This window comes from Equus quagga, chromosome 8 (assembly GCF_021613505.1).
Source record: "Equus quagga isolate Etosha38 chromosome 8, UCLA_HA_Equagga_1.0, whole genome shotgun sequence".
In the NCBI taxonomy this organism is placed as follows: Eukaryota; Metazoa; Chordata; class Mammalia; order Perissodactyla; family Equidae; genus Equus; species Equus quagga.
This window is the reverse complement of record NC_060274.1, coordinates 22,196,451-22,222,587: the sequence shown is the minus strand read 5'-3', so window position 1 is coordinate 22,222,587 and position 26,137 is coordinate 22,196,451. Positions and strand designations below refer to the sequence as shown.

At 42.9% G+C, this 26,137-nt stretch overlaps 1 protein-coding gene across 1 annotated transcript; it reads right to left on the bottom strand.

Moving 5' to 3' along the window:
- Positions 1-56: 56 nt before the first annotated feature.
- FUCA2 (alpha-L-fucosidase 2) lies at positions 57-22,315 on the bottom strand. Its single transcript, XM_046668754.1, has 7 exons — positions 21,627-22,315; positions 17,265-17,452; positions 14,046-14,385; positions 12,078-12,288; positions 11,653-11,843; positions 5,993-6,101; positions 57-4,452 (listed from the first exon to the last, which is right to left on the bottom strand). The coding sequence occupies exons 1-7, from the start codon at positions 22,298-22,300 to the stop codon at positions 4,312-4,314; spliced, it is 1,854 nt and encodes a 617-aa protein (XP_046524710.1). The 5' UTR covers positions 22,301-22,315; the 3' UTR covers positions 57-4,311.
- Positions 22,316-26,137: the final 3,822 nt, after the last annotated feature.

The following is a 26,137-nucleotide window of genomic DNA, read 5'->3' as shown; positions in this document are numbered from 1 at the left end:
CCGCTGTGCCACTGGGCTGGTCCCAGAAATCAATGATTTTAACAACCATGATCAGCTGTTTTTTTTCTTTACTATTGTTAACAATCCTTAGACAATTACATATTGATTTAGATAGAGGCTGAAATTGTGTTGATGCAGTTTACTCACAGCTGTTATTAACTACATAGTTTCAATCATTTGTATGTAAATAATTTTAATAACTTACTTTGTATTGATTTTGAGCACAGTGAATATCTTATTGCAATAAAATATTTTAGTAAAATATAGTTTTGTTGAGTTAATACTTTATAGCCATTAAGTTATTTGTCCCATAGCGTTTTTTGCTCTTATTTTGGGGAGAATACACTAGTTTTCAAGTTTCATTTTAACTGGTAATTGATACATTCTTTTAGCTTGTTTGTTTATAAAACAATAAATAGCATTTTATTCTGAAAAAAATCATTCATTGTCTCTAGTAAATCTATAGTTCTGTATTTATAAAGGTGATTAGGGCAGAAATAAATGAATCATTATGTGTCATCAGTATATTAGATATATTTTCAGTAATATGAGAAATATTTTCAGCAACGTCATTTTTGTGTTCCTTCAACATAACATATAACTAAACGGTAGAAGGCAAACAATGAATTGTGAAGTCTCTTCTAAGGCCATGCTAGGCCCGAAGCCAACTGCTAGGGGGTCTATGTCTACAAGGTTAAAAAATTTTTTAAAACACCAGATGTAAAGATGGAGAGGAGGGCAAATGCTTCTTTTCAAAATTTGACAATATAGTAATGTTATTTCTAAGAGTGATGGAAAAACTGCATTTTAGAAAATTAGTGAATGTGTGTGTAATAGGCCGTCCATCTCTTCCAGCAATATTAACCAGGATTTTATCCAAGGAAAACTGGAGACTGAACAGGTGTGATCTTGTAAGGGTAGGAGGCTGATCAGCTGAGAGTCGTCACGTGGAATCATCTGCATCTGTAGGGTTGTGGCAGTTGGACAGATAACAAGGTAAAAACCACATGTATTTGAAGCTAATTGGCCTTAGACGTTACAAATTTGTCTCCTAATAGTGTAGTAGGAGCCTTCCTGTCTGGCACCCTTAGTTGTTTGGTTAATCCAAAAAGTCATTTAAAGCAGGGTATCTTGAAAAAAATAACACATGTATTCTTAGATATTTCAACTTGAAATATAAATATTCTTTGTTTGCCAGTTATTTCATGTAGGACCCAGGCCTTTTCTGCCTTTCCGGTATAGGCGGGCTGACAGGCATTCTCTAATGGCCTTTCTTGTTCCAGTCACATGCATTACGTTACATAGTTGTGAATCTTGTAGATTGTTACTGTATTTTCTCTCAGTCTCTTAGAACTGTTTTGGCCAGAGTTAACTAATCAATACCTTTAAAAAAAAAAGGCAACACACTTTTATCTACTTTTATCTAGTCTTTCCAAAGTATTCAACTTGGTCTCACAGAAACTGCTTTTCACACTCATGTCATCAGCTTATGTAATCACGATAAGAAGTCTGACTGGCATCATCAGTTTGGTAACCGCGTTTGTTTCCTAGAGCTGCTGTAACAAATGACCACTGACTGGCTGGCTTAAAACAGAAATTGATTGTCTCAGCTTTCTGGTGCGCAAGTCTAAAATGAAGGTCTCTTTGGGGCCGGGCTCCCTCTGAAGGCTCTAGCGAAGAACCCTTCCAATCCTCCTTGACTCTTCCAGCTTCTGGTGGCCCCGTGTTCCTCGGCTTGTAGCAGCGTAACTCCAGTCTCTGCCCCGTCCTCACATGGTCATCTTTTCTGTCTGTGTTCTCTATGTCTCTTAGAAGGATACCCTCATTTAGGATCCACCCACATCCAGTGCATACTTATCTCAATTCTTAGTTACATCTGCAAAGACACTTTGCAAGTAAGATCACATTCTGAGCTTCCTAGTGGACATGAATTGTTGGAGAATACTCTTCAACCCCCCACAGTAACAAACCCAACGAACCCTTGGTAAACATCCGTTGTAACAAGTGGAAATCGAAGCAAAGGGTGTGCCAAACAGATGCCCCCTAACTGAAAGCCTGCAGCCAGCCCCAGGCGTCACTCAGCTTTCCCAAAGGAACGGAGAGCATCAGTCAACCTAGTGAGCTGCTTAAGTAGAGATTACTTGAAATAGCTTCTACTTTGTCTCCTTCAAACTTGGGTAAATGTGTTTGTTACTGTGTATATATAAAAATTTGATAGGAGCATTTCATTTATTTGGTCAGGAGTTAGGTAGGAAGATTTTTATCTAGTGAGGTCTTTTACAAAATTGAAATGAACAGAAGGCAAAAGATCTGTCTTGTTTTCTGTTGTCCTAATTCATATTTATTTGAATAGCCTGACCTTTTAGCGTAATTGTGTGGCTTCAATATGGCACTTATAAGAAAATGAGATAGAATCTTATTAAAGCGATGTCCATATTTAAAATGATATCAACGTCTAGATTATTCAGGCTAATAATCTAGGTTGGTTTGCCTTCACTTTTTCTCTAGTCATTAAAGAAAAATCAAAAGTTACTGAAATTTAAACAAGGCAATTTATACCTATTAATAACTCTGGGAAAAGGATTAATTGGTTGGAGGATAAAAACTATTGGCTTAAAAGAGGTAATGAGAAATTTTATTTTTAATTATCCTTACTATAATTCTTGTTCTCCATACCACAGATAATTCTAAGAATTTGCTGGAATATTTTTAAATCCTTGCTATGAGACCTGGTTGTAGTACATTTCACATACAAGCAAGATATACCTTAAATAAATTTAAATTTGGGGTCTCATAATTTTTCATATTAGAGCATTTTACCAGCACCTCTGAGTGGCGAGCTGTATTTGTCATTTACCTGTCATAGCTACTCATTAACGAAACCCTATATCTAACTATAATTTGCTTAAATATTTCCATTTTCCCCCTTTATTCTCAATTTGTAAAGCTAAAGAAGGACATGGTAAGAATTTAAGTGGTTGACAGGCTTTAGTCTCAAAAATAATTTCTTGAAAGAGATGACCCTACTTTTAGGATAAGATTTCTGTAACACTGTTTGTTTGGGTTTTTTCCTCCTTTTATATTTTCTTAGTCTAGTGTGTGGGATCATATAAATCTGTCCACATTGGATCTCTAATAAGATGTTAATTGGGATTTAGAACTATGAAAGTATTCGTTCTTGTAAATACTTTGCATGGTTTCAAAAATTTGACAGTTGTAGGAACTTCAACAATGAGTAATTTTTAAGTTTTTCAACTTTAGCATGATTTGGGGAAATAAATATGAATAGTGTTTTATTCCTCTATTTGAAACATTTTTTGGAAACAGTGAGATGTCTGCATTTGGTTAATGTAGAAATGGAACCTGCAGCACTTCAAGTAAAGGTCCGGCCATACTGAACATCTTTTGTTGAGGGAAGTGAGTGCTTTAATCAGCATTTCTTTAAATTTACATCAAAATCAGTATATTTTTGCTTCATTATTTTGCTTCATTCTTAGGGGAGATCTGAATAAACTTCCTAATTTTTAACGAGGTTTTCAACTTCAATTTGCTTGAAGGCAAATACAAGAAGCAGATTTATTAATTTAAACTGGACTTCAAATTAGCCCATCTACAGAAATAGGCCCACACCTCCAACCCCCGCCCCTCCTCCCCAAAACACCTAGAAGAGTCTGTACTAAAATGTTAACAGTGACCTGAACGGGCATTTTTACCTTTGAGCATTTCTGTATGTCTTAAAATATCTACAGTGAACATATATCAGTTTTATTAGCAAGAGGAAAAAAAGACAAAATTTTTTAATAAAAAGACAACTGTAAGCATTGGAAATACACCACCTGTATTAGCCTTCCATAACAAAACACCGCAGACTGGATGCCTTAAGCAACAGGCAGTCCTACTGGAGGAGGGTCCCACCCTTAGGACTTCATTTAACCTTGGTTACCTCTTTAAAGGCTCTGTCTCCAAATCCGGTCGTATTGGGGGTGAGGGCTTCAACATGTGAATTCCGAAGGAGACACAATTCAGTCCTTAACACCACCAGTTCCTAGCTACTCTAAAATAAAGAGGCCCACCTCTGAATCACACACGGAAAGAAATTCAATGTGAAGAGCTTTCAACGGCAAAGTGCACTGCAACTGCAAAGTTAAAACAGTTACAGGGGTAATTTAGGGAAAAAGGGCTGAACTGCCTAACTAATTACTTGACTTTTCTTGACCAATTTTACATTGGCTTTCTCTTTGTGCTACAATGCTAGAAACTTGACATTTGCTAGTCTTAGCCGGCACTGCAGCACAAACCATCTGCTGCAGATTAGAGCACGTTGGTCAGTGCTAGAGCCCAGCCCCATTCACAGGGCATCTGATGAGGGGCCAGAGGCGGCAGTTCTGCCACGATGCCGCTGTCCTTCAGAGCAGTCCAGTTAAGCAGCTGGCTGTGTCCCAGCAGTTTAACCTGAAATGAAAAACACACACACACGTCTCCAAGTGTGACTCTGACTCGCCCACTTTCTGTTTTGGGGAGAGGAGTGGTGGGAGTTTCTTAAAAAGCACTAGGGACAGGAGACTCATTGTTTACTTTTATTTAGTGGTTCACAAGCTGTTTTAAGTCTTGATCCAAATGAGTCATACATCTGTCTTGCCTCCTATATTCTTGCTTCTGTATCGCCCTCAAAAGTGTGCAGGAGTTGGGGAAGAAGAATTGTCAGTGGAGTGAGAATTGTGAGTGGAGTGTCAGAGTAGGGAAAATGACGCTGGAACCAGTCTGCCCAACCAAAGCCTGCCCAGTTCTTAGACAGAATGTTTGGAGAAAGGCTCCCCTCCCTCATCCAGCCACTCTTCCCAGCTCTTCCAGCAGCCTCCACTAATCAACAAGAGGTCAGTGTGATCACTTAGTACTGTAATTTCTTACATCCTTAGTCTTATACTGAGTGAAGGTAAACAAGCAGATTTCTACATATCTATTAAGTCATTTGGGACCAGAAAACTTTGCTTTTCACCTAGAGCAATACAAAAACAAAACCCACTGGGGCCGGGCCTGTGGCTTAGCAGTTAAGTTAGCGCTCTCCACTTCGGCGGCCCAGGGTTTGCCAGTTCGGATCCTGGGCACAGACCTACGCACTGTTTATCAAGCCATGCCGTGGCAGGCGTCCTACATATAAAATAGAGGAAGATGGGCACGGATGTTAGCTCAGGGCCAATCTTCCTCAGCAAAAAGAGGATTGGTGGTGGATGTTAGCTCAGGGCTCGTCTTCCTCAAAAAAAACAAAACAAAACTCTGAACTTTTAAGTAACAGTATTAATGGGGCCAAAGAGAACTTAGATAAAATAAAAAGATAATGTTATACCCAGGGCACTAAGCTGTAATTAAACATGAGAATTAAACTCCATCTTCTTTTCTGCCTGAGCAAACACAAGTGTTAGAAATGAACTATGGAAAGATGACGCAAGGAGAAGAATATGGACAATTCACCTCCAAGGAAATTGTCAGTTTCTTAAAAATAAGCTATAAAATCTGTCAAAATAAACTCAATGCCAGACCTCATGGTTATAACTGTTAGATTAACCTTTGACTTTCTCCAAGTGTTTTTTTATGAACTTGAAATAATAGGGCCGTGACATCTTACTTTTATTCAAATGTGTTCTGGGCTGGAATGTCAGGGGAAGAATCTGAATTACAGTTTTATGAAAAGAGTCATTTTGGATGCATGCAGTGAACTTGAACAACATAGAATGACTGTGAAGAATGTCTGCTTTATACTGATATGCATGGAGATAATGTAGCTGTTTTATAAGTGTAGTTTTCTGGGAAATCAAAGTTTTCAAAGGTTTTGACCAAACATTACCATTGAGGAAGCTGATTTCAAAATTACTCCTGTGAGGTATAAGAGGAACACATATAAGGCTCTCCTTGAAGTTAAAAGTTATATTATATTTTCATCAGGGTATACTAGTTAGCAGTTTAAAGGAACAGTAAAGATAAGATTCCCTCTTACCTCTGTTGCCCCTGGAGTAGCTTTGGGTTGGCCAAGAAACAGTTGTCCTGATGTGGGCCATTTGAGAAACATCGCATAGACCAATTTTTCTTTAGGCTTGGATGTGTACCTGGTTAAAAGGGAAAAAAATATATAGTAATATTTCTCATTATTTATGGGTCAGGTCTGGAATTATTTGGTAGAGATACTTCCATTTAATAATATTTACCAATGTGTTCTTTAATAAAGGGAAGGAAAAATAGCCTCATGGTTGCGTAAAAAAACACCTAAAAGGGTTCTGATTCCAATTCCATTGTGGGGCAGGGGAGGGTTTTCCCACACCAACAAGCAATTCTTGGACAACAGTGAGGTATCTACAATTCAACTTAATCCTAACACTATCTATACAGACATGGTGTCAGATTCCACAAGTCAAGGGTTCAATCCTACAGGACTGCCCCCCCAATTCAGACACCAATCACAAGTCCAGGTTGTCACCTGGGCATCTGACCCACGGCTGGAGAAGGGAGGTTCCATTGAATTCTCCTTGGGTTTGACTAATTTGCTAGAGTTGCTCACAGAACTCAGAGAAACATTTTAGTTACTAGGTTACCGGTTTATTATAACAGGATGTAACTCAGGAACAGCCAGATGGAAGAGATGCAGAGGGCAGGGAACATGGGAAGGACGTGGAGCTTCCATGCCCTCACCAGGCGTGCCACTCTCCCAGCACCTCCTCCAACCCAGAAGCTCTCCAAACCCTGCCCTTTCGGGGTTTCATGGAAGCTTCATTACATAGCTCTGATAGATTAAATCACTGGCCTCTGATGATAGGTTCAACCTCCAGCCTTTCTCCTCACCCTGGAGGTCGAGGGTGGGACTGAAAGTTTTGATAAGCACATGGCTGAGACTCCGGGCATCCAGCCCCATCCTTAGGTGGGGTCCAAAAGCCACGTCATTAACATAGCAAGAGACACCTTTATAGCTCTCATCACTTAGGAAATTCTAAGAGTTTTAGGAGTTCTGTGCCAGAAACAGGGATGAAGAGCAAATATAAATCACAATATCACAGCCCCTCCACCCCACACTTCCCCAATACTAAAAGGAAGTTATTGGAACAAAGATTTTTCTAGTACTACTCTTCATCAGACTGTTCTCATGAAGCTGGAAATATGGGGGGAAATCGAGCAAGGGGGATAAGAAGCAAGGGTAGATGGCTGGCTTTCTGCCTGCTGATTCAAATCTGCATATTCCCTCATCCCACAGATCCGAATGTGTCAGCACTGGGCGAGGTACCGAGCTCAGCATTAGTGACATGACAGAAAACAAGCACACTTGGTTATGGTTCTTACAGACCTTAGACTAGAGTGAGGCAGACAGATATGAAATAATCACACAAATAATATAAAAGTGTGAGTTTTGATAAGCACTACGAAAGAAAAGGAAATTGAGAAAGTATAACAAAGGGATCCCTTTAGAGCAGACCATCAACAAGAAGCTTCCACAAGAAAATGACATTTAATCTGAGATTTAAAGGATAAATGAGAAAAAAGATAAGAAGGGTAAGCTCTAGACAAAGAAAACAATTCATTTTTTTACTCAATTATTTGACAAATATTAATCGAAATCTTAAAATGCTAATCACTATGTTAGAGCTGGAGAAGCAGCATTGAACACAGTCCCTGTCCTCACGGAGCTTACATTGGAGTCGAAAAACTAGAATGAGCAAATAAATATACGTCGGGGAGGATTACACACTATGGAGAAAACCGATGCCAGGTAAGGAGGATAGAGCGTGCTGGGTTGGGAAGGAGGCATCTGGTGTTATTTTAAATAAAATAGTCAGGGAAGACCTCTTTAAGGAGACCTGAGCATCTGGAGCAAGAGAGAACTGCAGACACAGACGTCCCGATGTAAGAGTGTGCGTCGCCTGTAGATAGGCCAGCACAGAGGGCGGAGTGGCTGCAGGAGCAGACGAGATCACAGAGACAGCAAGGAGCCAGTTTTCATAGGACCTTGTAAGCCTCTATAAGGTCTGTTTTTTCCTCTAAAACAGGAAGCCACTGGAGGAATTTGAGCCTGGGAGTGCCATAACCTGACTTATTATTTAAAAGGTTTTGGGGGGGCCAGCCCAGTGGCCTAGAGGTTAAGTTTGTGCACTCCACTTCAGAGGCCCAGTGTTCATGAGTTCAGATCCCTAGCATGCACCTACTCATGCTCGTTAAGCCATGCTGTGGCAGCGTCCCACATACAAAAGAGAGGAAGATTGGCATGGATGTTAGCTGAGGGGACAATCTTCCTCACCAATAAATAAATAAATAAATAAGGTTTTGGTGGCAGAGAGATTAAAGGGTCAAGGATGGAAACAGATCAGTCAAGAAGCTGCTGAAATAATCCAGGGGAGAGGCAATGGAGACTAAGAGGGTGAGGGTTGCCACAGAGAGGATGAGCAGTGGTCAGATTCTGGATGTATTTCAAAGATAAAGATGCTATTTGCTGATGGACTGGCTGTGGGATATAAATGAGAGGGGAGTTAAGGCCTCCAAGGTTTTTGGCCTGACACCCACCAAAAAGGATGAAGCTGCCATAACTGAGCATGAAGGAGGCTGTGGGTGGAGCCAATTTAGAGCAACATTCAAAAGTTAGGACCTCAGTTCTGAACATAGCAGGTTTAAGATGCCTATACTTCCAAGTGGTGATAGTGACTAGGAAGTTAAATATATGAGTCTGGAGTTCAAGAAAAGAAGTCTGCACTGTAGAGGTCATCAGGAGGGCATTTAGAGCCATGGAAATTAACGAGATCATCTAGGAAATTAAGCTAAACAGAGAACAGGAGTCCAAGGACGAAGGCTCAGCACCTCAAGGTTTAACACTTGGGAACTTGAGGTGGAAACAGAAGGAGCAGCCACTAGGCATGATGAAGACAAGGGGCAGGGCCAGCCCAGTGGTGCAGCAGTTAAGTGCACATTCCACCTCAGCAGCCCGGGGTTCGCCAGTTCAGATCCCAGGTGCGGACATGGCACCACTTGGCACGCCATGCTGTGGTAGGCGTCCCACATAAAAAGTGGAGGAAGATGGGCACAGATGTGAGCTCAGGGCCAGTCTTCCTCAGCAAAAACAGGAGGATTGGCGGCAGATGTTAGCTCAGGGCTAGTCTTCCTCAAAAAAAAAAAAAAAAAGACAACGGGCAATCAACTAAGGCAAATGCCTCCATAAACAGGCTGGGAACTGACCTGGACGTGGCCAGGGAGAGGTTATTGTGGGCCTTGATAACAGTGACTTTATGGAGTGTAGGGCAGAAGCCTACCCAGAGTGGGTTCAAGGGAAAACCTAGAGCAGGAAATTAGAGATAGCAAGTAAAAACAATTCTTTCAACATGTTTTACTATAAAGGAAAGGAGAAAAACAGAAAGGTAGCGGGAAATCTAAGGATTGAAAGAGTACTTTTTAAAATTTATTTTATTTTATTTTTTAATTTATTTATTTATTTATTTATTTATTTTGCTGAGGAAGATTTGCCCTGAGCTAACATCCATTGCCAATCTTCCTCTTTTTTTGCTTGAGGAAGATTCACCCTGAGCTAACATCTGTCTCCAATCTTCCTCTATTTTGTGTGTGGGTCGCTGCCACAGCATGGCTGCTGACAAGCGGCGTAGGTCCATGCCCAGGAACCAAACACAGGCCACTGAAGCGGAGCATGCCAAACTTAACCACTAGGCCACGGAAAGAGTACTTTTTTAAAATGAAAGAGTACAGTCTTAAGGTGAAAGAAATAACATGTTTCCATACTGATGGGAAAGGATCTAATAAAGAGAGAAAATTGAAGATGGGGAGAATTGCCAGAACAATATCCTTGAGTGGCTAATTGGGATGGAGTCCAGGACACAGAGTTTGGCCTTGAAGCCAAAAGTGAGATCACTTGACATTGTGTGCGTATGTGTGTTTTTCTAGTCACATTTAGCTGCCCAGGGACAGGCATGGAATAAGTAGGGCTGAATTTAATCAAGTTTTAATCAAAGTGAAGTGAGTATGACGGAGGGAGAAAGGGTGGAGGCAATGCAGTGACAGGCTAAGAATTGGACCTACATAAAGAAGAAGACAAACCATGAGAGGGCCCGGGGCAGAGGAAAAGTGATAGGATCAAGGATGGTATGATTGGGTCATGCCGTAGGAAGATCCCTTTGGACGCTGACGTGCTGTGTGGAGAGAGCTACAGTATAAGGGGTGGTCGTCGACGGCAGAGTGCTTCAAATCGAGATCAGGGGAGAGGTGCAGTTGTTGTTACGGAAGGCCTGAGTTAGGACCAGAAAAGGGGCCACCAACGTAGAGTGGACAAGGTCCCTAGAAGAGGGACAGGAGCTGAGGGCCAGCAAATTAGAAGACTGTGAATACAGACATTAAAGTCACTAAGAATTGTGTTAAGAGGAGTGGTGGCACAGTGACAGAGAAGGGTTTTAAGGATGGACCTGGGCATCTCTAGATGAACTCCTAGGCTGCAAGGAGACGAAGGACACACGATGCGCCTGAGGGGAAGAGCACCTCCAGTGAGGAGAGGAGGCAGGGCCGCCGGCCTCAGTGAGCCTCGCAGGAGCCAGATCAGCCTTTTACAGGCCTTGTTCAATACCTTGGCTTCTATCTGTACGTACTGAAAGGAACCGCCGAGAATAATGGTTAATGATTGCAAAGTCCCAGATCAGACATCCTCGTAGTCAAATATAAGCGCAGAAGCAAATTCCAAAGCCAGATTTAAACGAGCTTCCGTGCAATGGAGGAGGGGGCTGAGTTCTTGTGGCTTCCTCCAGGCCCTACATTCTAAAATTCTTCAATTGCCGCTGCTGTCTCGACTGCTCTGCTTTATTTTCTTCATTGAGCTGACAGTTTGTTTTAAGTCAAAAGTCGAGTAAGATCAAAGAAGAACATTCAGTCTAATCTTTTCATTTATACTTGAGCAGGCTGTACTCACATTGGTGGCCACACGAAGTGAATTTCTAGAGTTTCACTCATACTACTCTTATTTACGTACGTTGAGACCCCACATCAGAAACCATCATATCTGCAGAGTCTGATTCAGATACTCATTGGCACACGGAACCTTCCAAAGCTCAGAGAGAAGCCTAAGACAAGGCTTTTAAAGAAGATACTAGTTAGAAGAAAAATCAGCAAGATCATTAATTTTAAAGAAACTTCAGGCTTAGTTCATTTGAATAACATGAACAAATTACAAATGTTTTAATCAGTTAATTAATGCTGTTACTTGGGCTGATTTTTAATATTTTTTCTGCCCTTTGGCGCCTCTTGCTTGGTAATTTGAGGTGACATAACATCTGCAAAAGTTAGAATTTACTTAACTGATTAAACAGAAGTCTCTCTTTTGAGTTAACCACTCAGCATTTTTCATTTCTCTGAATGGCTTACAATTTTTATAAGAACTGGCTACTTTTCACTAAAATTTGTCCACCACTAGGAGGTTTCTAGAGATGATTTAATCTCAATTGGATAACAAGTTTTGAAAAACAGGCTGATTTCTTCCCCTTCCTTCTCTTTACAGTAAAGTTTGAAAAGTGTTTTATATAGGTACACATTTGTCCAATTTCATTTTTTATCCTACTTTTCTCTTTATATCTCTGAGAAATTTTAAATGCCTTCCTCTATCAATAGTACTTGGGGACGAGAGTAACTTACCACACATCTGGGGTGACAGTGTCATTCTGGGATCTCCAAGTGTGGGTCTCATAAATGGCTTCTCCGTTGACTTTTAGCCAAGACCCCATTTGCCTTAATCGCTCCTCAAAGATTGCAGAAATGGTGCCATCTTGTGTGGGCCCAATATTCATCAAAAGATTTCCTCCACATGCAACTGTTTCTACAAGTTGCTAAAAAATTAAGAATAAATCTTGTTTTTAGTGAGATAAAATAATTCTATCATGAAAGTGTTAAAATGTTGTATTTATGGACCTATACACACATATATAGTCACTATGTAGGAGAACCAACATAGAGGATAGAATAATGTCCTGTGTTCATAGGCCACTGAGCTATATAAATTATAAAAAATAGTTCTCACACACCCACATTATTAAGAATATTACCACAACATTTTACTGTACCTCCACCAATTCTTCAATGGTGAGGTAGTCATGGATCCCAGCATCCCTCCTGTAGCCCCAGGAAAACTTGTCTATTGTCATGCAGTTTTCCCATTTATGTGGCAAAAGATGTCCCGGGTTGTAACGGTCACTGCAGGTATAGTAGCCACCATGCTTACAGATGGTACCAGCTCCCCAACGGTCGTTGGTGACGACTGTGTCCCGAACAGGGCTGAAATGAAAGGTATAACTTTTTTAAACAGAAAGTAAGATTTTTTTGACATGAAAGAAAATGTCACTGAAAAGAGGCCTGACTGAAATCCATTCCTGAAAATAACTGTAGCAGAATATAATGCGAAGCCCATGGTTTTGAAATCAAATAGACCCAGGTTGATTGCAGTTCTGCCTCTGTCACTTTCTAAGCTCCCTCTCCTAGAGCAAGTGACCTAACTCTTCTGAATAACCAATTTTCTCATCTATTATTAGAACAGAAATAATTTATATAAAAGACCTAGCCTGGTGCCCAGCACAGACAGCACTTATAAGAGTATTACACTATTATTTGAAGCTTCCCCCCATATTGTGAGTGATAGCGAGACATTCTTCTCACTTATAACTGAATAATCTCAAATATTCTAGCCTTTCTCTTTCCCTTACAGTTGTGCCTAATATAAAACAAACTCAGGAAGGTCGACTGTTGTCATCATGGAATTAATTCACTGTGGCTTGAAATAGCCCCACAACATTATTTATCATAGCAGGTGGTACCTCTTGCACCTCTCCACTTAGATGGGACAGTTTTGGTTCATAAATTAAAGTGGATGGCTCTCAGTCTTTCCCGTTGGAAAGAAGACCTGGAGAAACTGCTGTTTTAAGTATTAAAAGCTCTCCAGAGGGGCCGGCCCCATGGCTGAGTGGTTGAGTTGATGCGCTCCACTTCGGGGGTCCGGGGTTCGGATCCTGGGTGCGGACATGGCACTGCTCGTTAGGCCACGTTGAGACGGCGTCCCACATGCCACAACTAGGAGGACCCACAACTAAAAAAAATATATATACAACTATTTACTGGGGGGATTTGGGGAGAAAAAAGCAGGAAAAAAAAAAAAGATTGGAAAAAAAGCTCTCCAGAAAGAGTCATGCATTGCTTAATGATAGGGATATGCTCTGAGAAATGTGTTCTTAGGCAATTTCATCGTGTGAACGTCATAGAGTGTACTTACACAAACCGAGATGGTTTAGCCTACCACACACCTATGCTGTATGGTATTAGTCTTATGGGACTACCATCACATACAGGGTCCATCGTTGACCAAAACGTCATTATGTGGCATATGACCGTACTTGTATATGTGCCTTTTGTGGGCCCTGGGACACAAGCAGAATGCTCCTTCATTTCATAGCCCAATACCAAGTATCTTCTAGTTACAAATATAAATGGGGTTCATATAGTTTAAGCCAAATGGAGGAGCTCTGACAGAACTCCCTGTTCTGATGGGGCAGCCTGGAACTAGCTAGAAAGCAATAGGAAAGAATAGGAAGAGGTGAGAATGCTGACCATGAAGGAAAGGAGGAGACAGACAAAGGTGAAATGACTGAGCAGCAAAAATCAAAGGGTAAGAGGATTAAAAAAAAGCAATTGGAGGAATTGAAAAGCACATAATCAGAAACAGTAATGAAAAAACAGAGTTGTCCCCAAATAGGAGATGAAAATGGGGGACCCACAAAATTAATGTCTTCAAAGTTCTTGATTCTGTGATTTTTAGTCTGACTTCAAAATCAGACTATTGAGTTGTATTTGACCCTTGATTTGTAACTCTTGATTACTTTGGATAAATATTGATATATCTAATAAGCATTGTTTACAAGGATTTCCTCCCCCATACCACAAATGAGCCTGAAAGGAAATCTTTCAAGAAGCAAGGGGATTGACATGTTACACATGTATTAGGAACGTGTAAGGTCACTACAGCAAGCGAAAAGTGCACACACCTTTCGTTATACAGCCAGGCTAGGAAGCCGGTGCTGTTCCAGTAGACATCCGGGGCCCCTCCATCGCCATCCGCCCACAGGACCTCGGGCTGATACTTGTTCACTATCTTGTAGAGCTCAGGCAAGGTCTTAGAAACTGGAAATTGTCGCTTGTGGAACAAACTGAATTTATCCTCCAGGAAGAGTGGATGAAACCATTCAAAAAGGGAATAGTACAGTCCAAAATGCAGGTCAGTCCTGTTCCTAATGGCCACCTCTAGTTCCTTGACGATGTCCCTCTTCGGCCCTTCATCTACGGCATTCCAGTTCCACGAGTACTCTGAGCCCCACAGGGTGAAGCCTGCGCGATCACACGAAAAACCTTTGTAAGCAAGTCGATTTTATTCTGGCAAATTTCCACCTCTACAAACGTCAAAGCCAGTCAGATGGTACACATAATAACTGCTTCTACTACAACTGCTTTACGGCAATTGTCTTCATGGTACATATCTGCTTTGCTGTGAGAAGCAAGTGAGAATTTAAACAAGGTGGAACAGAGGTTTCTAAACGTAACTCTCAGGGTGCCCGTACGGTCTGTTTAGTCTGGCCTGTCTCCTGCTTCCTCTGAGACGAGAAGCGCTTGAGGGAGCTTCGCATCCGCGGTGGTCTCTGCTGCATCCCCAGCCAGCTGCTGGCATAGTCTAGCACAAAATCAGCAGCCAACATTAGCAGACCACAGCTAGGATTACAGTATATCCCCTGGTTTTAGGATTATTTATTTTATTATAGATATAATAATATATTATATTAATATATTATATATTAATAAATATTAATATTTATATATAATATATAAATATAATATTTTATTATTTATTATTTTATGTGATTTTTAGAACACTAGCAATCCATGTGTAGTATAAGTCTACTTACACCCACCTTTCATAATCTCATCCTCTCTAAAGTCTTGAGCTTGGGTGTTGCTCTTTAAATTACTTAAAAGTGAATTATCTACCAATTAAATGGGTAAGAAAAACGTCTGCCATTATACAAGCACTTCGAAATAATTCATTTTAAAAGGAATTTACATTTAGATAGCTGCTTCTTCTATATTAAGATATTAGAAGCAATGTAGAAACCAAAATACTTAAGAAATAATATAAAAGCCTCGAAATTTTACTCAGTGCCTCGGGACATAAGTACAGTTGTGTGTCACTTAACAACGGGGATGTGTTCTGAGAAATGCGTCCTTAGGCGACTTCGTCATTGTGCGAACATCGTAGGGTGCACTTACCCAAACCTAGATGGTACAGCCTACTGTACACCTAGCTACACGGCACTAATCTTATGGGACCGCCATCCCACATGCGGTCTGTCATTGACGGAAACATTGTGCAGAGCATGACTGTGCATTGCTACTGTCCTTAGAAAATGTAAAAGAATCTTTGAGAACAGACATACATAGACACTTTGTGGGTGAAATGCTTTACTCTTATAAATTAGGACAAGCTTTTAAATTCATTTTTAAGAAGCTTTTAAAACAGCTCACACTTGTTCCCAAGATGTTTGTGATAGGCTTCAAAGCAGTGTTGATATTTAGTCTTATTCAAAATGTTTCAACTTGACAGGCCCTAATGTCAGGCAATGCGAAAACCCAATGGATCTTTGGTTCAGTAGCACCACCATAAGCTCACAGTGGTCTTCCCACAGAACCCAGCTCAGCGGGGTCTTTTCCATAAGCAATGAAAACATCAGACAAGGTGGGTCCCAGAAAGTTTATAAATGTGAGCCACATCATCTGTCCTCACAGTATGATTAAGAGTCGTTTTGTTTTGTTTTTTAAAATAAGCTCACTGTGTAATACTTTATGCCAGCTTAGAGAAGTTCATAGACATCAGGAAATCAACATGTTCACACACAAATACACTTTACAAATATCCATCTCACCAGGAGAAACATCTATAGGACAACATCATTAAGCCACTAGAATGTGGCCAAAGGAAAAATATTCTAAGATAATTCCAGATGTTGGGAGTTCTTCCCTCCTACTCCCCTCCCCATCCCTGGAGAAAACAATGAGGCAAAATTTCCTAAACCAAGGCAAAGATGGTTATGCAAAAAAAATTGTCAAATGAGTTAACGTGCAGTAGGAACAATAACAATTTGTTGATGCTTTCTTGACACTGGAATGGTAATGGGTGGAAACCATCCTATTAATGTAGGACCACTGTGATGGTTAATTTTATGTGTCATCTTGTCTGGGCCACGAGGTGCCCAAGATACTTGGTCAAACGTTGTTCTGAGTATGTCCATGAGGGTGTTTCCACGTGAGATTAACATTTGAATAGACAGACTGAGTAAAGGGGCCTGCCCGCCCCAATAGGGGTGGGCTTCATCTAATCCACTGAAGCCCTAAATAGAATAAAAGGCTGAGTGAGAAATAATTCTTTCTGCCTGTGTTTGAGCTAACACATCAGTCTTCTCCTGCCTTTGGACTCAGACTTGGAGTAGAAGCTACATCATCCACTCTCCTGGTTCTCAGGCCTCTGGACTTGGACTGGAACTACACCCTGGGCTGCCCCGGGTCTGAACTTCTCAGCCTCCATAATCGTGTGAGCCAGTATTTTATAACACACTTCCTGTGGTCTCTGCTTCTCTGGAGACCCCCGACTAATAGAACCACTGCGCTTCCTGTTAGACCTTCTTCCACCGTCTCTGATGTTTCTGGGCACCATCACAGTTCCACAGTCCTTTTCCTTCCAGGTGATCTGTGTCACTTTCATCACTAACAAATTCTCCACCAACTGGCCAAAAGTGCAGCCATGTGTGTTGGTAACGACACAAGACTGCGGCAGCACAAGCCCCATGGTGCCTTCCCAGAATGCACTACAGAGGTGGAATGAAAGGAAAGAGAACAATTCCAATTATAAACTTTGACCTGCAACCCACATCCCACTTCAAATAGCTTTAATCAAATCTTGGGAATATGGTTAAATATGCATATAACAATATATGATCATTTTTCATTTTTTCTCTGTTATGTGGAGGGTATGATCTTTCTGCATACCTAATTGGGTGGAACATGTGGTCCCTGAAATTATAAGCGAATGTCAATAGCCACTTATGTTTGCTCCTAAAACTCTGACTTCATGAGTAAACTTACTTTAGTATCTTCTTCCAAAAAAACTACTTTGCATTTTATAACCATTGTCATTGTTTGCAAATGTTGCACTTACTTACCTTCATGATGTTTGGAAGTTAAGACAATGTATTTGGCACCAGAAGCCTGAAAAATATCTGCCCACTGGTTTGCGTTAAAAAATTTTGCTGTAAATAGTGGTCCAAAATCTTCATATTTGAAATCAGGAGGGTAATTATCTTTCATAAAATTCACAAACTTCGGTATCTTTTCCTTTTGCCAATACCACCTAAAGTGGAGGAATAGAAACAGCACATGAACGTTTGAAATAATTGCCCCAGCTCCCTTTAGTAATTCCCTCTTACTTAAATGGTACCCAGATGCTCTTTGTCCTTTCCCCAGTAGTATGACTTTGCCTTAAAGAAAAGCTTATCTAAACCAAAATTCCCCTCGTTTTCCATCTATCCCTCTATGAAATACACTCAGCTCATAAACTAGAACATTCTAGACAACCCAGCCACCCATTTGCCCTTAATTCTTTACTTTTAAATTGCAAGATATAGTATGTATCTTTAGATAGCCAGTCCTTTGTAACACAAATGAGGAAGGCTTCGAAAGGAAGACTAGGTGTCTAAAATCGCATGCAGCCATATTGTATTCACTAGCGGAGAACAAGTGGCAGAGGGCACAATGTTAAAATTAAGAAGTGCTGTTATTTTAATATATTGACTCAACCTTGAAGGATTACTCGTTATATGTTACTTATTCTGATTAATGCAGCCTAAACTGCCTAAGCAAGGCTTCATGAGGAAAGCCATATCTAAAACATAATTATACATTTTAGAGAAACACAGCAGTAACTATCCTCATGAAACACATGCAAGCCCCATCTCTGACCCACCTTCCACTTTTTTCTACCACCACTCTTTTCACAAGAGTATTTCTACAGGATGAGCCAATCCGTAACCAGCACTACATCCCCAAAGACCATCAGGAGGGCCTTCCTGCTGGGCAGTCCTCGTTGAAGGACGTATGTCGCAGGCACTATTGTTTGCCTGCCCGAAAGTCAGAGGCAGACTTTCCCAGCTTCCATCACAGCTGCGACATGGACACATGACCCATGCGGCCAGTGGAACTTGAGGGGACCCAACTTGGGAGATTCTGGAAATGGCCTCCCTGCCTTTAGACAAGGCTGTGTGAAGCGATGCCTAGCTGCCATCATGTGACCATGAAGGGACAAGTCAATAGGCTGAGGATGACAGAAAGAGCCTAGATCTTTGATTTCATCAATGAGCAAACTGCCTCTAAATTTCCTGTTATGATGACAAGTTCTACTATTACACATTTTATTTGGGTTTTCTATACCTTGAAGTGAAAGCATCCTAATTGATCCATGATGCATTTTTACCTTTTCATTTGAACTACAGAAGAGAAACTTGGAAAGTCTCAGAAAGTTGAACAGAATAATGGATTTCTCCTATTTTCTCCTACCTGCATTTGAACCTGCATTCTCTACTGTAGTCTAGAGTCATTGCTCAAATTTCACACTAATAGAAATGAAAAGAGGCACTTACAGTAAACAGCCCATCATTTTATTTGCTTTGAATTGCCCTTAAGGACTGTCAGATACACTCATCTCTATTGTTGTCAGCCCTGAGTCAAAGCGGGGTGGGGAGCAGAGGGTTAGAGGGGACACAAAGGGAAACTATAGGTAATTAAAGAATCTTCCAGGCCATCAGAAATATACTCTATTTTCTTTTGTTTAAGACGTATCTTTACTGCTCTAGGTCACAACACAACCCTGTGTTCATTTGTAGAAAATGGAAAGCTAACCATTGCAAATAAAATGACCCCAAATTAGCTGTTTTTGACAGAGTACAAGTGTTAACTAACAAACATCAAATCCTCTTCCAGCACAAATGCATATTTACCTAATCTTTATGGTTGAACAAAATGATAAGTCAAAATATAATTTATTATATCTTTTTTTTAAAGATTGGCACCTGAGCTAACAACTGTTGCCAATCTTTTTTTTTTCTTTGTCTTATCCCCAAAGCCCCCCAGTACATAGCTGTATATTCTAGTGTGAGTGCCTCTGGTTGTGGCATGTGGGACGCCGCCTCAACATGACCTGATGAGCGGTGCCATGTCCGCGCCCAGGATCCGAACCGGCAAAACCCTGGGCCGCTGAAGCTGAGCGCGAACTCAACCACTCGGCCACGGGGCCAGCCCCAATTTATTATATCTTAATAGAAGAAAATCTGTCAATTTATGTGCCTAGCTAATCTGCAACATTTCAAAAACAAATTCAAAATGTCTCACAGCGCAAACCTTGCAAATAAAGATTCATAACATCCTGAAGGAAACATGTTTGATAAATCACGATATGGCGAGAAAGAGCCCCTTGTTTTACGAGTGGATTTCAAAAGTGTTGATGAAAACAATCCATAAACAATCTATGAATGAAAATTGGAGTGAGTTTATTCTGAGCCAGATCTGAGGACTAGCTTAGCCCGGGCCTTCCTTCCCCAAGGAGGGAAGGGCACCAAAGAAGTGGGGTGCACAGAGTGTCTATATACCATCAAAGAGCACGTATCACATATGATTGAAATGTCCCTTTTACAATAGTCACGAGATTGCCCTGTCAGCACAGTGATTGATGGACACAGGCAGGAAGCAGGTGTGCTGTCCTGAGCTGGGTGGTCACAGGTGAGCACAGCAATCAGTTCCTAGCCTAGGGAGAGATGCTCATCCTTAAGGAAATGCCAGTGTGGGGGAAAGTGCTATTTGTTTACCATTGGTTTGTCAAGAGTATAAGACTAGTACTCCATAGCTTACACAGTTCTTTTATATTAACTGGCCTAACGTAATAAGAAAGGTCTCTGGTTGCAGAAGCCAATCTCTCTGTAGAAAGTGGTACCATGCATATAACATAATGTTAACACAATACATAGTTCATACTCTGTATGGTATCTACCATATATTGTATATATTAAATTTGATGTACACTATGTATGTAGTATAAAATGGATGTAAATATAAATACTCATTGTTTATATTTTTATTTTACTTGGGAATATATTATATACGTGTATTACTGTGTGTATAAACATATATATATGATGAATAAATGACAAGCGATAGGATATATTGGAGTATATGAGGAAGCCATTTGGTATAAAACTGATTCGGCCTGACCTTGTTTTCCAAAAGGGCCTGACGTGGCCTGTTGAGCATGCATTGTACATCTGCTTTAAACATTTACTACGTCCCAAAGACAAGGATGATGCCCTTAAAGATAGGGATGTATCTTCCCCATATTGGCATTCCCTTAAGGATAACTATCTCTTCATAAAAACTAAGGATTAATTACCGACCTGCTGTGCTCACCTTGTGGCCACTCACCTGCTGTGCCAGAAAAACCACCTCGTGACTACTGGAAAGGGGACATTCCCATCACATGTAATGTACACTCTGTTCCAAGACTGTAGATAACCGCTCTGTACACCCCACCTCTTTGGAGCGCTTCCTTGCTTTGTGAAGGGACTTTTCGGGGCTATATGGTCTTCAGGGTTGGCTCATCATAAACTCGCTCCAATTTTGATTTATAGATTGATTATGAATTATTTGCATCAATGTACATATATGTGTGTGTGTGTGTGTGTGTGTGTGTGTGTCTGTGATAACATTTCTATCCTGAAGAAGTGAAGACCTGAAGTATTTAATCAGGAAAAGCATGTGAAACAGTTCAAAGTTGTAAGAGATCACCTGCTCATTTTTACATGGATCTCAAGGTAAAGCCTAAAGATCGATTACTTGTGCAGCAGGTTTCATACAGTAGTTTATTAATAATTAGAGGTAGTATTTTTAGGTAACATTCTAGAACCTTTTTGTAATTCCTAGAGCCACACATGGCGACATTTTAACATTAAAGAGCCCATGCGTACTCGAATGAGCAGACGCTCCGTATGCCGTGAGTTTCTGTTTTAACCACACTTCAGGGCAATCAGGGCAGGAGGACTGGAAATCGGCAGGCGGCAGCGAAGCAGCCGTGGGACATCGGGACTGGGTCTCCTTGGACAGTCTAGACCCAAGCTTCACCGCTCATCCCATGACCCCACACAAGAGGATTAATGTCTGCTGCTTCAGTCACTCAGTGTTTACAGTGTGATCACTCCAACTTGATACGTGTAACCAACCATCAGGACGCTGAGAAACCAAAGCCACCCTGTGTGACAGCAACTGCAGGCACACGGGAGAAAACTTCACTGTCTTCCAGGGCGAACCACTTACACAACAATCTACACACTTAACACCCGGAAATGGTCAACTCGGTTAACGCGGCGGGAGGAGAAACTGACCAGGGGCCAAACCCAAGAGGCCAAGGCGACACGGACTGGGTAGCGGGGGAGGCCGGGGGACAAAGCGGGGTCGGAGGCCACGGAGGAGGCGGGCGCGCTCACCAGAACCACTCGCTCCCGAAACTGGGCACGGAGAACACGCCCCAGTGGATAAAGATGCCGAACTTGGCGCGGTCGAACCACGCGGGCAGCGGGCGCGCGTCCAGGGACTGCCAGGTGGGCTCGAAGCGCGCGGCGCCGAGGGCGGGCGGCAGCGGCAGCAGCGGGAGCAGCAGCGGGAGCAGCAGCGGGAGCCCCGGCGGCAGCATGGACCCCCGCCAGGCCCGAGAGCCGCCCGAGAGCCGAGGGCGCCTTCTTCCGCGTCTCCGCCCAGGCCGCGCCGCCACCGTCACCTGACCAGGCTGGCCTCGGAGAATGCACCCTTCCCCGCGGGGGGCGGGGAGAGTGGCCGCTCTTCCAGCGCCGGAGCTGAAAGACCCCAGGAGGGTTGCACGCGCACTGGCATAGCTAACGAGGCACGTAGCACCCAAGCACCCCTGAGGCTCGCAGTCTGTGCGCTTTGGGGAGAAACAGGAGTCTGGCTCAGCGACCTGTGGGCGCGCCTCTCCCCTCCGGAGGCACGACCAGTACAGAAACCTCCCGACTGTGCCAGGCCACCGACCAGGCCGGGTGCAACCCTGGACCCGGAGGCCAAGGCGGGAACCTTCGGCGGGTCGTCCAGCCCCTCCTAGGCCGGAGGCACCGAAAACAATCCAGATCCCTCTTAGCCTCCGCATTTTCTCCCGGAAGCTTCTGGGCGTTGTTAAACTGTGGCTGTCAACCTCGAGTCTATCAGGTGAAATTGCCAGAGTTTCCGGTTCAGGTTGGGACCCCAGGGTGAAACCGGTAAACTTAGCCACCGATGATTAAGTAGCTAGTCCCTGAAGTTCTTTTTGCAATTACTGATTATGGCTTTTAGTTGTTCCCGCACCCATTATTAACTGTGCTGCTTAGGCAATATGCTATCTGACTCCAACTAGGTGCCCACAGGTAACATCTCCCCAGAGCCTGGGTCACCATGGTAATGCGTGTGTGAGCTGCTTTTCAGGAATTAGGACCCCTTGTCCAGTTCAGGCCAGTTTAGAACACCAACCGATCAACTGGGCCTGTGCAAATGCTAGACAAGTGACCTTTTTGACATCAAGGAGCTAAAACTCCACCCTCAGAGCATGAGGCCTGTGGCCATTTTGGGAACATGCGTCCTATGAAGAGCCATGGAGTCTGACTACCTTATGCAGATCATCAGTCACCTCCCCTCTCCTCACCTCCAGTCATACATCTCCAGTCTTCAGACCACCTTGCCCGCACCCCATAAATATCCCTGAGTCCCCATTTTCTGGGAGGCAGATTTGAGACTCATTCACCTGCTTCCTCACTTGGCTGCCCTGTGATTAAACCCTCTTTCTGCTGCAATCTTGTCATCTCAGTGACTGGTTTTCTGGGTGACAGCGCACTCTACTTCAGCAGCATGGGTTCGGTTCCCGGGCGTGGAGCTACACCACTTCTTTGTCAGTGGCCATGCTGTGGCAGGGACCCACCTACAAAAAGAGGCAGACTGGCAACAGATGTTAGCTCAGGGTGACCCTTCTCAGGAAAACAAAAACAAAGTGATCTAAGACAAGTGAAATCAGTGGGATGAACGTTTGAGGGATCTACAGGCTTGGAGAAAGAAGCCAGAAACTTGTAGTGATTAATCAAGGGCATCATCAGAAGCTCACGTCTCCCCCTCTTAGATGCTTTCAGAGTAAAGCCAGAATGCCCACGCCTTCTGCTCCTGCAGAACGCCTCTCATCCTTCAGTGGGCCAGTTCAAATGTCACCTCCTCCCAGCTTTCTGTCACCACCTTCCCTCCCAGATGTTTTACTCCCTCCTGTGTGTTCCCATTAACATCTTATTCAGAGCACTAACATAGGATTCCATGGATTGTCTGTAGTTAGAATACAGGTCTCATTTCCCATTAGGCTGTGAGCTTCTTGAGGACAGGATAGTGACCTTCATTTCTGTAGTCCCTGAATTTAAAGCAGAGCCTGGCATGGAGCAACTCTCAAAGCGTGTTTGCTGAAGTCCTTCGATAAACTGGGGTTCTAATTATTGAGTGTTATGAAAGAACAAAGAAGGATGTTGACTTCAAAAGCCTCAAAATGAGTTTACTTGGGAATAGCCAAAAGAATTGCCATTTGGGACGTGCATGCTATGGCAAACCCAACAAACAAAGAAGGGGAACTGCCTTTAGAGAGAAAAACAGGAAGTAGGGAGGGACTGTTCTAAATGAAACTCCGTTGGGGAAAGTAACAGTTCAGGGCGGCAGCAGCTTCTCACTGGCTGAGCTGCGGCACTTCTCTGGGCTGGGCTGTTGCAGAGTGGGAAGAGAAATCTTCCTTCAGTAGTAAAGTAGTTTTACTTCCTGACCAAGATGCAAGATCCCTTTCTTCCTGGTTGGTGTAACTGACAATGAGTGATAGGGTGTGAGAGCTCCCCCTGCAGGCCTTCCCGACTCCAGTTTAGTTAAGGTGTCTTTTATTAATTTCCGCAAGGAAAGGATGCTGTGTAGTTGTTACCCTCATTCTCCCATCTATGCAAAGACATGGGAGCAGCAGTGGGCACTGTGACCCCAGGTGTAAGCACTCACCCTCCTGATGCAGTGTGGATGGCTCCCCAGGGCCACAGCTACACCATAAGGGCCCCCAGCCTTCCCAGGGTGAGGATCACCTGGGAGAGAGGGACCAGGGAATCCGCTGAACACACCACCAATTTCAATAGCCTCAGGCAGTGATAAAGTGAGGTGACAGTTTTTATTGTCTAGTCTTTGATCCTAGAATGATCCAGCACCTCATTGGCCACTGCCCCTTGACATCCTTTAAAACAGATATTTGCATAATAAGGCAAAAGACATTTCTCACAGTGGGCCAGCCCAGTGGCCGAGTGGTTAAGTTTGCTCGCTCCGCTTCGGTGGCCCAGGGTTTCCCCTGTTCGGATCCTGGGTGCGGACCCGGCACTGCTCGTCAGGCCACGCTGAGGCAGCGTCCCACATGCCACAACTAGAAAGACCCACAACTAAAAATACACAACTATGCACCGCGGGGCTTTGGGGAGAAAAAGGAAAAATAAAATCTTTAAAAAAAAGAAAGACATTTCTCACAGTGACAATGAGATTGTGAACTCTCAAAGGGACAGTAGATATAGTAGATATGGTGACAGTGCATCAGTAGGGCGCTGTCTTCTCATCAAGCATCATTTGCCTATGTGAACCCCACATTTTGACAGTTTCCATCTTCTAAACAAATTGTTTTTAATCATGTAATAAACTATTTAAATTTCCATGTATTTCGGTTAAAGAGCACTAATCCAACGTTCTGATCTGTATAAATGCCACTTGGGTCCTTTATCATCGCACATGAAGGCAAAGAAAGATTTTTAGTAAGTACAATCTCACCATGAAAGTATAATTTCTGTAGGAAACACTGAAAATATGACAAGCGTCCCTGGGAGCCCTTGAGGATACATAAGAACCCTTGACCACCAGGGGGAGCCACTGGTGTAGGATTTGGAGTCAATCGGAAGTGGATTTATTTGGGAATGAGGAGGGAGAAGAGATTCTTCTCAAAACAGACTTGTTTGATGACTGAAAGAATGAAGTCTAGGAAATGTTTTAGAACATGGTCACTTCTGGAGAGACCTGCATGCAGTAGATTGCACTTCACATTTTGTAAGACAGCGCTTTACAAAGCTACAGCCTTTGCCACGAAAGCTGCTGCTAATTGCACAATAGAACCACGCGACACTAAGGCATCAACCACGTATTTAAAGGTAGTGGGTTTTTTTTTAAAGATTGGCACCTGCGCTAACATCTGTTGCCAATCTTCTTTTTTTCTTCTTCTTCTTCTCCCCAAAGTCCCCCATCGTCCCCGTTCCCCCTTCCCCCCCCCCCATAGTTGTCTATTCTAGTGTGAGTGCCTCTGGCTGTGCTATGTGGGATGCTGCCTCAGCATGGCCTGGTGAGCGGTGCCATGTCCACATCCAGGATCCGAACCAGTGAAACCGTGGGCCGCCAAAGCAGAGCGCACAAGCTTAACCACTTGGCCATGGGGCCAGCCCCAGTATTTAAAGATTTTGATAGAAGATCCAGATCTCTGAGAAACAACAGGTTGTCTGGGTGCACATGCCCATTTATAAGGCTTTTTGTGGGGCCTTGGCCCTCAATGGGGAACACTGGCGAGGAGCCCTGATCCCACTGAGGTGCTAGATGAAGAAAGGCGAACAAGGTCTTTGCCCTGAAGCAACCAGTTGCCTCACTGGGGGGCTGCCAGGGCCGACGGCCACATGTTGGGCAGCTGCAGGTCAGCGGTGCTCACCATGGTCGCTGCTCCCCATCTCCGGGGCGGGGGAGGGCGGGAGGCCAGCCCTGGCCAACTTCTGTTAGTCGTGCTTCCGATGCCGAGGCTGGAGTCGATATGGGAGGAGGCTCTTGAGGACACATTCTGGATCTCCATATGGGACTTGGATGACCGCCACCAACCAGCCTTAGCAGTTCCCAGAATTCTCTGAAGTGGACAAAGAAAGAAGTGAAACATTTG

What these genes read in the sequence shown, in the direction of transcription:
- FUCA2 (XM_046668754.1), bottom strand. Translation starts at nt 22,300, where the DNA reads ATGCGGAGGCTAAGAGGGATCTGGATTGTTTTCGGTGCCTCCGGCCTA. An exon ending in TTCGGGAGCGAGTGGTTCTG is followed by an intron (nt 17,453 to 21,626) that starts GTGAGCGCGCCC and finishes CCTCCACTTTAG; the next exon opens with GTGGTATTGGCAAAAGGAAA. An exon ending in CTACTCCAGGGGCAACAGAG is followed by an intron (nt 4,453 to 5,992) that starts GTAAGAGGGAAT and finishes TTTTCATTTCAG; the next exon opens with GTTAAACTGCTGGGACACAG.